Raw genomic sequence first — 11,799 nt, 5'->3', positions numbered from 1 at the left:
CAAGTGCACCGGTTATCGTCAAGTAAAAACTCACAATAGAGTGAGGTCGAATCCCACAAGGATTGGTTGAGTGAGCAATTCGGATTAGAAGTGTGTTCTAGTTGAGCGGAATCAAGATTTAGATGAGAATTGCGGAATGTAAAATTGGCGGGAAAAGTAAATGACAAGAAATTTAAATGGCGGAATCTTAAATTGCATGAAGTAAAGAGCAGAAGCTAGATTGCTGAAATTAAAAAGGGAATGGGGGTGATTGCATGAATGTAATTGCAGAATGTAAAGAGAAAGTGGAAATCAGAAATGGGGAATTCATTGGGTTATAGGAGATATTGAGATCTCCGAATCAAAACATGTTTATCTCTTCCTCAAGCAATGCGTTCATTGAATTTTGCTTGGCAATCTTATATGATTGGATCCCAATCCCTTGGCTCACCAATTCTCTCTAAAAACGAACAAATTCCCAATCCCTTGGTTTAAATGTTCATAAGAAGAGATGATGCTCGATCACTGATTATACCACACAGTTTCATGAACCACAATTTGGTAGGATTACATGTCACAATATCCATCCAAACCCCAATCCAATTCACTGTGAGAAAGCTTCTCTAGCATGAATCCTCCATTCCTTTCCCAAGGTTCCGAAGGATTCCAATTATGGGTAGTTTCTTTCCCAAGACAACTACCCAATGGAATTAGATCGAGAAGCTTTCTAACAAAATTCAAGAGAAAAGATTGAAGAAGAAGATAAACTATTATTGATTCATTGAATTACAATAGAGCTCCCTAACCCAATGAAAGGGGGTTTAGTGAGTCATAGCTCTGAATTCAATTACAAAGATAAGAAAACTAGCCAAATGAAAAGGTAAAAGTCCCTCCTAACTTAAATTCTATCCTATTTGTACACTTTCTATATTGAGCTTCTGTTGTGTTTCTTGGGCTTTGAGGCCTCTCCCTGCTTTCCTTTTGCCTTGGGTTTATGATCCATAATCTTGATGAGGCTGTTGATCCAAATTCTGTAACATTCATTGAGCCAACTTAGTGATAATCAAATAATGACACATGACTCAATAAATTGAAATTTCAGACTCATCAATCCTTCAGGCCCAATCCCATAAACCATGATATTCAAATGGGTTTCATACCAGAGTAAGTTTAAGTTAATGTTTGTGCTCAAATACTAACTTAAACCGCAATATTTTTGGCCCAGAAACCTTTTCCAAGAGTGGCGTTTAAGTTGCAGTTTAAGCTTAAACTGCAGCTTAAACGCCAGACACTTCCAGTGATGCCTTTTGTGGAAGCACGTTTAAGCTTCAGTTTAAGGTTAAACTGAAGCTTAAACGTGGAGATAGAAAAGGCAGCCCTGGAGGTCGAACACGTTTAAGCTCCAGTTTAAGGTTAAACTGGAGCTTAAACGTGGAAATGGAAGAAGGCATCCTGGAGGTCGAACACGTTTAAGCTCCAGTTTAAGGTTAAACTGGAGCTTAAACGTGGAAGCTGAGAAATGTAGCCCTGGAGGTGTCGAACACGTTTAAGCTCCAGTTTAAGGTTAAACTGGAGCTTAAACGTGGAAATGGAGAAAGCAACCCTGGAGGAGAAAACTTGGTCGAACACGTTTAAGCTCCAGTTTAAGGTCAAACTGGAGCTTAAACGTGGAAATGGCTCCCTGGTGCACTTCCCATTTCTGGCGTTTAACCTCCAGTTTAAGGTTAAACTGGAGGTTAAACGTGGAAATGCTTCCTGATTGGCATTCTCATTCTGGCATTTAACCTCCAGTTTAAGGTTAAACTGGAGGTTAAACGTGGAATGCTTCTTTGGTGAGACTTTCATTCTGGCGTTTAACCTCCAGTTTAAGGTTAAACTGGAGGTTAAACTTCAGTTTCAGCATTTCTTAGCCTTCATGATTCTGGCGTTTAAGCTCCAGTTTAGGCTTAAACTGGAACTTAAACTCCACATGTGATATTCAAGCTTCCTTTATTGACTTTGTTGCTTCCTTGCCTAGCCTCTTCTTCCCTGAAATCATCCAAACAATTGCATCAATGTCTTGCAAAATTTCATGAGAAATCTTCCATTCATAGCATTCAAGTAATATAACTAAAACTCATGGAATCTGCATCAAAATCATACTGTTTGGATGGTTCATTGCTTTGTTCTTCTTTTAACCATTCTTGGTTACTTTAAGCTCAAGAAAATGCATAAAACAACTAAAACTATCAAAAAAATGCTAGTGAAACTAGCCTAAGATGCCTTGGCATCAACAAACTGACGTTGAACGCCAACTTCCTGTCCTATTCTGAAGTTAAACGCCAGAAACAAGTTACAAACCAGAGTTAAACGCCACAAACAAGCTGGAACCTGGCATTTAACTCCAAAAGAAGCCTCTACACATGTAAAGGTCAATGCTCAGACCAAACACACACTAAGCGGGCCCCAGAAGTGGATTTCTACATTATCTATCTTAGTTTGCTCATTTTCTGTAAACCCTAGCTACTAGTTTAGTATAAATACAACTTTCAGAGGCTTACTATGTATCTCATGACATTTTCACATTTTACATTGTATCTCTACGGCATGAGTCTCTAAACTCCATGATTGGGGGTGAGGAGCTCTGCTGTGTCTCGATGAATTAATGCAATTACTTCTGTTTTCTATTCAATCACGCTTGTTTCTGTTCTAAGATACTCGCTTGTACTTAACCGTGATGAATGTGATTATCCGTGACACTCATCACCATTCTCAACCTATGAACGCATGCCTGACAACCACTTCCGTTCTACCTTAGATTGAGTGTGTATCTCTTAGCCTCTTGGTTCATGATCAGAGTCTCCGTGGTATAGGCTAGGATTATTGGCGGCCATTCCTGAGATCCGGAAAGTCTACACCTTGTCTGTGGTATTCCGAATAGGATCTAGGAAGGGATGACTGTGACAAGCTTCAAACTTGCGAGTGTTAGGCGTAGTGACAGACGCAAAAGAATCAATGGATTCTATTCCAACATGAGTGAGAACCGACAGATGATTAGCCGTGCAGTGACAGCGCATTTGGACCATTTTCACTGAGAGGATGGATGGTAACCATTGACAATGGTGATCCACCAACATACAACTTGCCATGGAAGGAGACCTGCGTGCGTGAAGAAGAAGATAGTAGGAAAGCAGAGATTCAGAAGACAGAACATCTCCAAAACCTCAATCTGTTCTCCATTACTGCATAACAAGTATCATTTAATTCATGCTCTTTTAATCATTCCAATTAAAAATGATAATTTCTATTGATATTCTGACTAAGTGTTACAAGATAACCATAGCTTGCTTCAAGCCGACAATCTCCGTGGGATCGACCCTTACTCACGTAAGGTATTACTTGGACGACCCAGTGCACTTGCTCGTTAGTTGTGCGAAGTTGCAAAAGTGTGATTGCGATTTCGTGCACCACTTAACCTTCCTCCGCATCAGATAGTACCTAATTTCTTCACACGTTGTTAGGATAGGCTTGCTTCTATAGTTGAGTATCTTTGAATTGAACAACTCACACATGTTATTCGTGAGGTTGTCCACTTTTGGCCCGTGGGAGAAATATGCCTTCACCCAAGTAGCTGGCTCAAATTTGGAAAGATATTCCCATGCCCCCTGATTAATGCCTTTGAGCTTCTCCATCTGTTCTTTGAATTCGGGTATGGTGGTGCACCTGGCACAATCCCAAACCACCTCCTGAATATACAAATCCTTAAATCTGTTTATGAAGTTTTTCCAAATGTGCATCACACAATTTCGGTGATGTGCATTTGGCATCACTTCTTTCAAAGCAGGTAGCAATCCCTAACACAGTACAAAAAGATTTCACCATTAAACATAACCAGTAATTTTTGAACAATGCATTATTAAACTAGGCATATAAAGAGTGATCCATTCATGATTTATGAATGTATATAAAGAGTTATATAAACCAGTAATTCAACCAGTAATTCAACTAGTATATTAAACTAGGCATATAAAGAGTGATCCATTCATGATTTATGGGGTGTATATAAAGAGTTATATAAACCAGTAATTCAACTAGTATATTAAACTAGGCATATATACCAGTAATTCAACCAGTATCAAGTATATAAAGAGTTGTGAATGTTACCTTCTGTTGGTTGGACATGAAATTTCAACCATGAGTCTGCACATCCCCCAGATCCTCCTGAAGTAGAGTAAGAAACCACTTCCAAGACTCCTTGGTTTCAGACCTTGCAACTCCATAAGCAACAATATAAAATTGATTATTCGCATCTTGGGCCACTGCAGTTAGAAGTTGTCCACCATAGTATATTTTTAGGAAGCAAACATGAAGGTGGATTAGAGGCCTACATCCACTCTTGAACCCTGCTTGCATGCCTCTAACCCTATATAGAGCTTATCAAACACAGGGGGATTGAGGAATTGGAGTTACACACAGCTCTGCCCTGGACCCAGGGTTGCTTCTTAGAATCTCAAACAAATAATCCCTCACATTATTGTATTGCTCCCTCTCATTGCCCATTATCTTTTCCCTTGCCTCTTTAACTGCTCTATAGACCATTTTGGGATGTGTAGTGAGTGAGAACTCCTCTCTCAGAAAGTCAATAACTTCATTTGTTCTCATGTAACTCTGTGTACTCATTCTCTTCTCCACCTTCTTACTAATCCAATGTTGATCAGCAGCGTTACTCCCTAGGTCCCTAGCACATGTGTGATCGTTTTTGTAAGTCTTCACCTGATACCATTGCAGTGATTTGTTGTATGACAAATGAACTAACCACAGGCACTCATCATCCATGCATCCCACCCTAACTCTCTCCCTGTCATTCTTAATCCACCTAAGTTCTCTACCCTCAGCAATGAAAGAGTCTTTCACAACTTCTTTAAATTTCTCTATGGTTACAAACCTAGTCCTTAACTCAAACCGGCCCTCTCCAAAAGCATAATCATCATCAAATTCAGGAAATGTGTGCTTGCTAGACTCATCATCTAATGATATAGGACTGTGTAAATCCTCAGAATGGTAGTCATATATGGGGTCATCATCATCATCTTGGACTCCATTGACATAGAACCTCACAGTTGGATCTCTGTTGGGCTGTTGCTCATTGGGCCCAGAATTGGCCTGCTGCTCATTGAGCTCAGACCTGGCCTGTTGCCTTCTATTCACCTCAGATGTCCCCATTTCACTACTTTGTCCCTTCTTTAACCAACTTCTCCTATTCCTATTCACACCTGTCTTCTTTGCAGCTGGCCTCTTTGCAGATTGCTTCTTTGCAGATGGCTTAGTTGGAGTCACAATTTTTTCCTTTTCCTTACTAACTCTCTTCTTCTTGCCTGCTCTGTCCTCAGCACTATTATCACCATCATCACTGTCACTTTCATATCCGGGTGGTGGAGGTTTGTAGGGCTCATCCTCCATACCCTCGTACCCATCATCTGAAGATGAACTCTGAATCTCTTCTAACACAGGACTCTTGCCTTTGTTTCCACCATCCTCCACAATCTCAGGCTCATCAACAGGGTGGTCAAAGTACATGTAAAACTCATTCGTCTTTGTATTCTTCATTTTGTTCTCTTGCATGGCATTAATCCCTGCATCCCCTGTCAAACTATGCAGCCCCGACTCAACGTTATCACTCATTGGATCATACCAATAAACTGCCTTGTACGACTGGTACCCCAAGCCTTTAAAAAGTGTGATCAAGTCCCCAAAATTCACAAAATTCAAGTCCATTTCGGAAAATTTCTCTACCTTTCCATTTTCATAAACAAGGGAACCATTACTGTTTCTGACAAAACTACCTCCATGGTGGAAAACTGGCACCACAAACACATCTACCATCTGGAAAAAAAAAACAGAAATCATTGATCAACTAACTCTACACTCAAACATCAATCTCCTTCAAAAAATAGAAACAGAAATCAACCAACAACTTTCCTTTGCCCTAACATTGAATCAATTTCACGGTTACAACGCACATACAATTTTAACCATTACTATCACCATGCACGTACAACAGTTCATACTTTCATAACTATGAACTACACAATCGACTCACTAAGCAATGCAACTGATTCTTACCTTCGATGACGAAGACGGCAAATCAGACAACACTATATGGTTCTCCCTCTTCGACGGTGAATGCACACCGAAACCTTATCAGTCTGGATGGTGGTTTTTTTTTGGAGGGAGAAACAGAGTATAACTGCGTTTGATCTTTGGTCTTCCTTAGGGTTTAATGTAATTTTGTAAAAGCTCTGTGGGTGTATAGGCATTGTACACAAGGAAAGAGATGATAATGTATATAAGGGGCAGCACACAAAACGACGTCGTTTTAAGTGAGAGGGACTTAAGTGTCCCTTTTTTCAAAAGCTCCATCCCACTAACGTGCCATGTGGGAACGCCGTTAAGTCAGGTAAGCAGATGGAGAGTCAGGTCAGCCTTTTCCGTCGGGTCTGACGGTGGCTTATGAACGGAGGGACTGATCCGTCTAATTTTTAGGGATGTCAGGGACCTAAAAGTATTTTTCAATGGTCAAGGACAAAATTGTCCGCAGATTAAAAGGTCAGGAACTAATTTATCATTTTTTCTAAAAAGTAAATGAGTTTACACGTTCTGTTACGAAACTAGGAAAAACTTGGATACCTGGATAGGGTATGTGCTTGATCTTTATATTTCTGGAAGCTATGGCACTAATTAAATAGGCTGAAACTGGGAACACTTTTGTTACGGCCTGGCCCAAACTCACGCGGGTCAACCCGACCCGAGTTCTCGCCGGTCCAGTAATGCGCCCTCCACCCGACCCGGACACGCGTCCCGTACGGCTTGCACACAGCCGAAGGACAGCGCCTTTGAGGGTATGGGCCTGACCATTGAAGGGGCCCACTACTGACATGTATATAAGGGGGAGACTGGCTCTCCCCCCAAGGTACGTCACATTCACACACCATTTCCTCTCCGCCTGCACATATTCTGACAAGGGCGTCGGAGTGTCTTTGCAGGTGGCACCCCCCCTCTCCATCCGAAGTGCTCGGGACCTCGCTCACCCGGAACCAGGAAACCACGACCAGACGAGCATCTCCACCATCCGAAGCGTTGACCTCAGGGTCCTAACCCGAACCGTCCGGTACCCGACCTACCGAACATTGGCGCCGTCTGTGGGGACAAAACGTTCATGGATTTCGTGCGGGTCCAGACTGGGACAGGTTCCGAGGTAGCACCCCCCATACTCGGGGGAGGCGCCGTCGCGACGGAATCACGGCAACAGCAACGGTCGTCCCCGAGGGATGCGACACAGACTCACGAGAGACGCCCCTTCGGGGGGACGGGTGATAACCACGCCAGGATAATGCAAGAACTACGCCATAGAATGCAGGACTTAGAGCGCCGGCTAGCAGAAAGAGAGCGCGACGAACGCTCCCCAGAACGGAGTCCCACCCGTTCCCGCTCGAGGCGCATGCTGAGCCCCCAGTATGAGTCAGAAAGCACTGGGGGCGAGTACGCCCCAGGAGGAGAAGTCGCGACCCCATCATCTACGCCCGACACGAAAGGCGGCGCGCGTCGAACAGGGGCAACGAGGAAGCCCACCGCGAGAACAATGAGTCGAGAAGAACTGCCCGAGGACCCGTCATAATAGGAGCGACCCCTTTCCACCGCTCTGTACTCGAGGTCCGACTACCAAAACACTTCGACAAGCCGACAGACATGAAGTATGACGGAACGCAAGACCCCCTGGAACACTTGACGGCCTTTGAGGCCAGGATGAACCTAGAAGGGGTGGGAGACGAGGTCAGATGTCGCGCTTTCCCAGTCACCTTAGCGGGCCCGGCAATACGGTGGTTTAACAACCTCCCGCAAGGCTCGGTGACCCAATTCTCCGACATCAGCCACGCCTTCTTGGCTCAGTTCACAACTAGGATTGTCAAAGCCAAACACCCAATCAATTTGCTGGGGGTGACACAGAGACCCGGAGAGCCGACCAGGAAGTACCTGGACCGTTTTAATGACGAGTGCTTGGAAATTGACGGTCTGACGGACTCAGTGGCAAGTTTGTGCTTAACGAACGGGCTCTCGAATGAGGACTTCAGGAAACACCTCACCACAAAGCCCGTCTGGACAATGCAAGAGATCCAGTGCGTGGCCAAAGAATACATTAATGACGAGGAAGTCAGCCGGGTTGTGGCTGCCAATAAACGGCAGCCCGCCTACAACCAATCTCGGCACTTCGAAGCCAGAGAAAGACCAAAGGAACACGCCAGGGACGGCGGTCCGAGTAAACCACCCAAACCGTTCCCCCGAGTTGGGAAGTTCACCAACTACACCCCCCTCACGGCATCGATCACTGAAGTTTACCAACAGATAGCAGAAAAGGGGATACTGTCGAAGCCCCGACCACTGAAGGACAGGACGGGAGGGAACAAGAACCTTTACTGCGAGTATCACAAGGGTTACGGGCACAAGACCCAAGACTGCTTTGACCTAAAGGATGCCCTCGAGCAAGCTATCAAGGATGGCAAACTCGCCGACTTCTCCCACCTTATAAGGGAACTAAGGAGACGCAACCGGGACAACGACAACGAAGACAGATCTCGACCAACAAGACGACGACAGGAACCAGAGGGTGACGACCACGGTCTCACGGTGGTAAACGTGGTGACGGCTAGGAATACCGCCCCGAGGTCGAAATCGGCGCAGAAGAAAGATGCCAAGGTCCTAGCGGTCTCCACCCCACCTGTTAGAAGTCTTAAGGGTCTCCCACCTATCTCTTTCGACCCGGAGGACCAATGGTTTGACGAGGTGCCGGAAAGTCCGCCCATGGTCATCACGGCTAGGGTCGGAACTGGCCTCGTCAAACGAATCCTGGTAGACACGGGGGCAGACTCAAACATCATGTTCCGAAACGTTTTCGATGCCCTGGGATTGAGAGATTCCGACCTGACGACCCACCAGCACAGTGTGGTAGGGTTAGGAGACCACTTCATCAAGCCAGACGGAATCATCACACTCCCGACCTCTGTGGGACAAGGGCAAAGACGGAGGACAATCATGGCAGACTTTGTAATATTACGAGATTCGACGGCTTATAACATCATCCTGGGGAGAAAGACCATTAACGACCTGGGGGCAGCTATCAGTACGAAACTACTGGTGATGAAGTTCATCACCGATGACGGATCCGTGGGATCCCTCTGGGGCGACTTGGAAACGGCGGTCACTTGCGACCATGCCAGCCTTTCTCTCAGAAAAAAATCCAAGGAAGCGTCAGGGGTTTTCCTGGCCGACCTGGACGCCAGGGTAGACGACAAACCCAGACCAGAGCCAGAAGGAGACTTGGAAAAGTTCAGAGTCGGCGAGGAGGACGATAAATTCACATTCATAAACAGAAACCTCCCGCACGAAATAAAGGAGCCTTTGATGGAGATGATCAGGGCTAACGCCGACCTCTTCGCCTGGACACCTGCCGACATGCCACGGATAGACCCCCAGCTCATGTCGCATCACCTGGCCGTAAAGGCAGGAGCCAAACCAGTGGCCCAGAGAAGGAGGAAAATGTCGCAGGAAAGGGCGGACGAGGTAGCCAAGCAAATGGCCAGCCTCTTAGAAGCGGGATTCATCCGGGAATTGGATTACTCGACTTGGTTGTCGAATGTGGTTCTGGTTAAAAAACACAACGGGAGGTGGAGAATGTGCGTAGACTACTCTGACCTCAACAAGGCTTGTCCCAAGGACTGCTACCCCCTACCTAATATTGATGCACTCGTCGACGCAGCGGCAGGGTACAGATACCTGAGTTTCATGGACGCCTACTCAGGGTACAATCAGATACCGATGCACCGACCCGACGAGGAAAAAACGGCGTTCATAACGCCAGGGGGCATCTATTGTTACAAGGTAATGCCATTTGGTCTAAAAAATGCAGGAGCCACATACCAAAGGTTGATGAATAAGATATTCAGCGAACTCCTGGGCAAAACAGTGGAAGTCTATGTAGATGACATACTCGCAAAGACCGCCCGACCTGACGATCTCCTGAGCGACCTTAACGACGTTTTCTCGTCCCTACGACAATACGGCATGAGGCTTAATCCGCTCAAATGCGCGTTCGCCATGGAGGCCGGAAAGTTCCTGGGCTTCATGATCACTCAAAGAGGAGTGGAGGCCAATCCCGAAAAATGCCAAGCGGTCCATCAAATGAAGAGTCCGGGTTGCATCAAAGACGTCCAGAGACTTGCTGGGAGATTGACAGCTTTGTCCCGTTTCCTCGGCGCATCGGCAGCAAGGGCCCTACCTTTCTTCAATTTAATGAGAAAGGGAATGACGTTCGAATGGACACCAGCGTGCGAAGAGGCATTCAACCACTTCAAGCAAATCTTGGCGGCACCACCAGTCCTCGGGAAACCCAGAGCCGGAGAACCGCTCTACCTCTACCTATCAGTAACCGAGGAAGCGCTTGCCGCGGTCCTCGTTACAGAAGAAGCAAGGACACAACATCCCGTCTACTTCGTGAGCAGGGCACTCCAGGGACCAGAGCTGAGGTACAGCAAACTGGAAAGACTGGCGCTGGCGCTCCTAGTATCCTCCCGAAGGTTAAGACAATACTTCTAGAGTCACCGTATAGTCGTGAGGACAGATCAGGCGATTCGGCAAATACAACAAAAACCTGATTTGGCTGGTAGGATGATGACCTGGGCCATCGAGCTCTCACAATATGACCTACAGTATGAGCCTCGACACGCAATCAAGGCCCAAGCAATGGCAGACTTCTTGGTGGAGGTAACGGGCGACCCTCCCGAGGAAACGGGCACACGGTGGAGGCTTCATGTGGACGGAGCCTCCAACCAAACGTCCGGAGGAGCAGGGGTCATCTTGGAAAGCCCAGCAGGGGTCATCTATGAGCAATCGACCAAGTTCGAGTTCCCAGTGTCGAACAACCAAGCAGAATATGAGGCTCTCCTAGGCAGACTAATGCTGGCTCGGGAAGTCGGGGCGACGAGGGTCGAAGTATGCAGCGACTCCCAAGTCGTCACCTCGCAGATAAACGGAAGCTACCAAGCCCGGGACCCCCTCCTCCAAAAGTACTTGGAAAAGGTTAAGCAAATGACAAGTCAGTTCCAGGAGGTCATTATCCAGCACGTTCCAAGAGAAAAGAACACACGAGCAGACCTTTTGTCGAAGCTCGCGAGCACAAAGCCAGGATCGGGGAACCGGTCGCTCATCCAGGGCATGGTGAAGGAACCAACGGTCGCCCTCCACCTGACGGAGTCGAGCCCCTCATGGCTGGACCCCATTACCGACTTCCTGGAACTCGGCAAGTTGCCTGAAGATGAGAAGGCGGCCAAAGCTTTAAGAAGGGAGGCGGCCAGATATGCAATCATACAGGGACAACTATTCAAAAAGGGACTCAGCCAGCCCCTATTGAAGTGTTTGCACCCCGACCAAACGGACTACGTGCTTAGAGAAGTCCACGAAGGGTGTTGCGGACATCACATCGGGGGCAAAGCCCTAGCAAGGAAGCTCATCCGAGCAGGATACTACTGGCCAACAATGATGAAGGACTCGAAGGAATTTGTCAGAAAATGCACGAAGTGTCAACAAAACGCCAACTTCCACAAGGCACCAGCCTCCGAGCTAAGCTCGCTAACGACTACACGTCCTTTTGCACAATGGGGAGTCGACCTCTTGGGACCCTTCCCGGTCGGCCCAGGACAAGTCAAATACCTCATTGTAGCCATTGACTACTATACCAAATGGGTAGAGGCTGAACCGCTAGCCACGATATCGTCCTCCAACTGCCGGAAG

General features: G+C 46.5%; 1 protein-coding gene across 1 annotated transcript; it reads left to right on the top strand.

Annotated features, from left to right (window-relative positions):
- Positions 1-7,704: 7,704 nt before the first annotated feature.
- LOC112757250 (uncharacterized) lies at positions 7,705-9,790 on the top strand. Its single transcript, XM_025805850.1, has 4 exons — positions 7,705-8,298; positions 8,386-8,806; positions 8,927-9,657; positions 9,770-9,790. The coding sequence occupies exons 1-4, from the start codon at positions 7,705-7,707 to the stop codon at positions 9,788-9,790; spliced, it is 1,767 nt and encodes a 588-aa protein (XP_025661635.1).
- The last annotated feature ends 2,009 nt before the right edge of the window (positions 9,791-11,799 follow it).

This window comes from Arachis hypogaea, chromosome 16, assembly GCF_003086295.3.
Source record: "Arachis hypogaea cultivar Tifrunner chromosome 16, arahy.Tifrunner.gnm2.J5K5, whole genome shotgun sequence".
In the NCBI taxonomy this organism is placed as follows: domain Eukaryota; kingdom Viridiplantae; phylum Streptophyta; class Magnoliopsida; order Fabales; family Fabaceae; genus Arachis; species Arachis hypogaea.
The sequence above is the reverse complement of the archived record's forward strand: the minus strand, read 5'-3'. Positions and strand labels throughout refer to the sequence as shown.

Coding starts and splice junctions, on each gene's coding strand:
- LOC112757250 (XM_025805850.1), top strand. CDS start 7,705: ATGAAGTATGACGGAACGCAAGACCCCCTGGAACACTTGACGGCCTTT. Junction 8,807..8,926: donor GTTTGACGAGGTGCCGGAAA/GTCCGCCCATGG, acceptor TGGGATTGAGAG/ATTCCGACCTGACGACCCAC. Junction 9,658..9,769: donor GGTTGTCGAATGTGGTTCTG/GTTAAAAAACAC, acceptor TCGTCGACGCAG/CGGCAGGGTACAGATACCTG.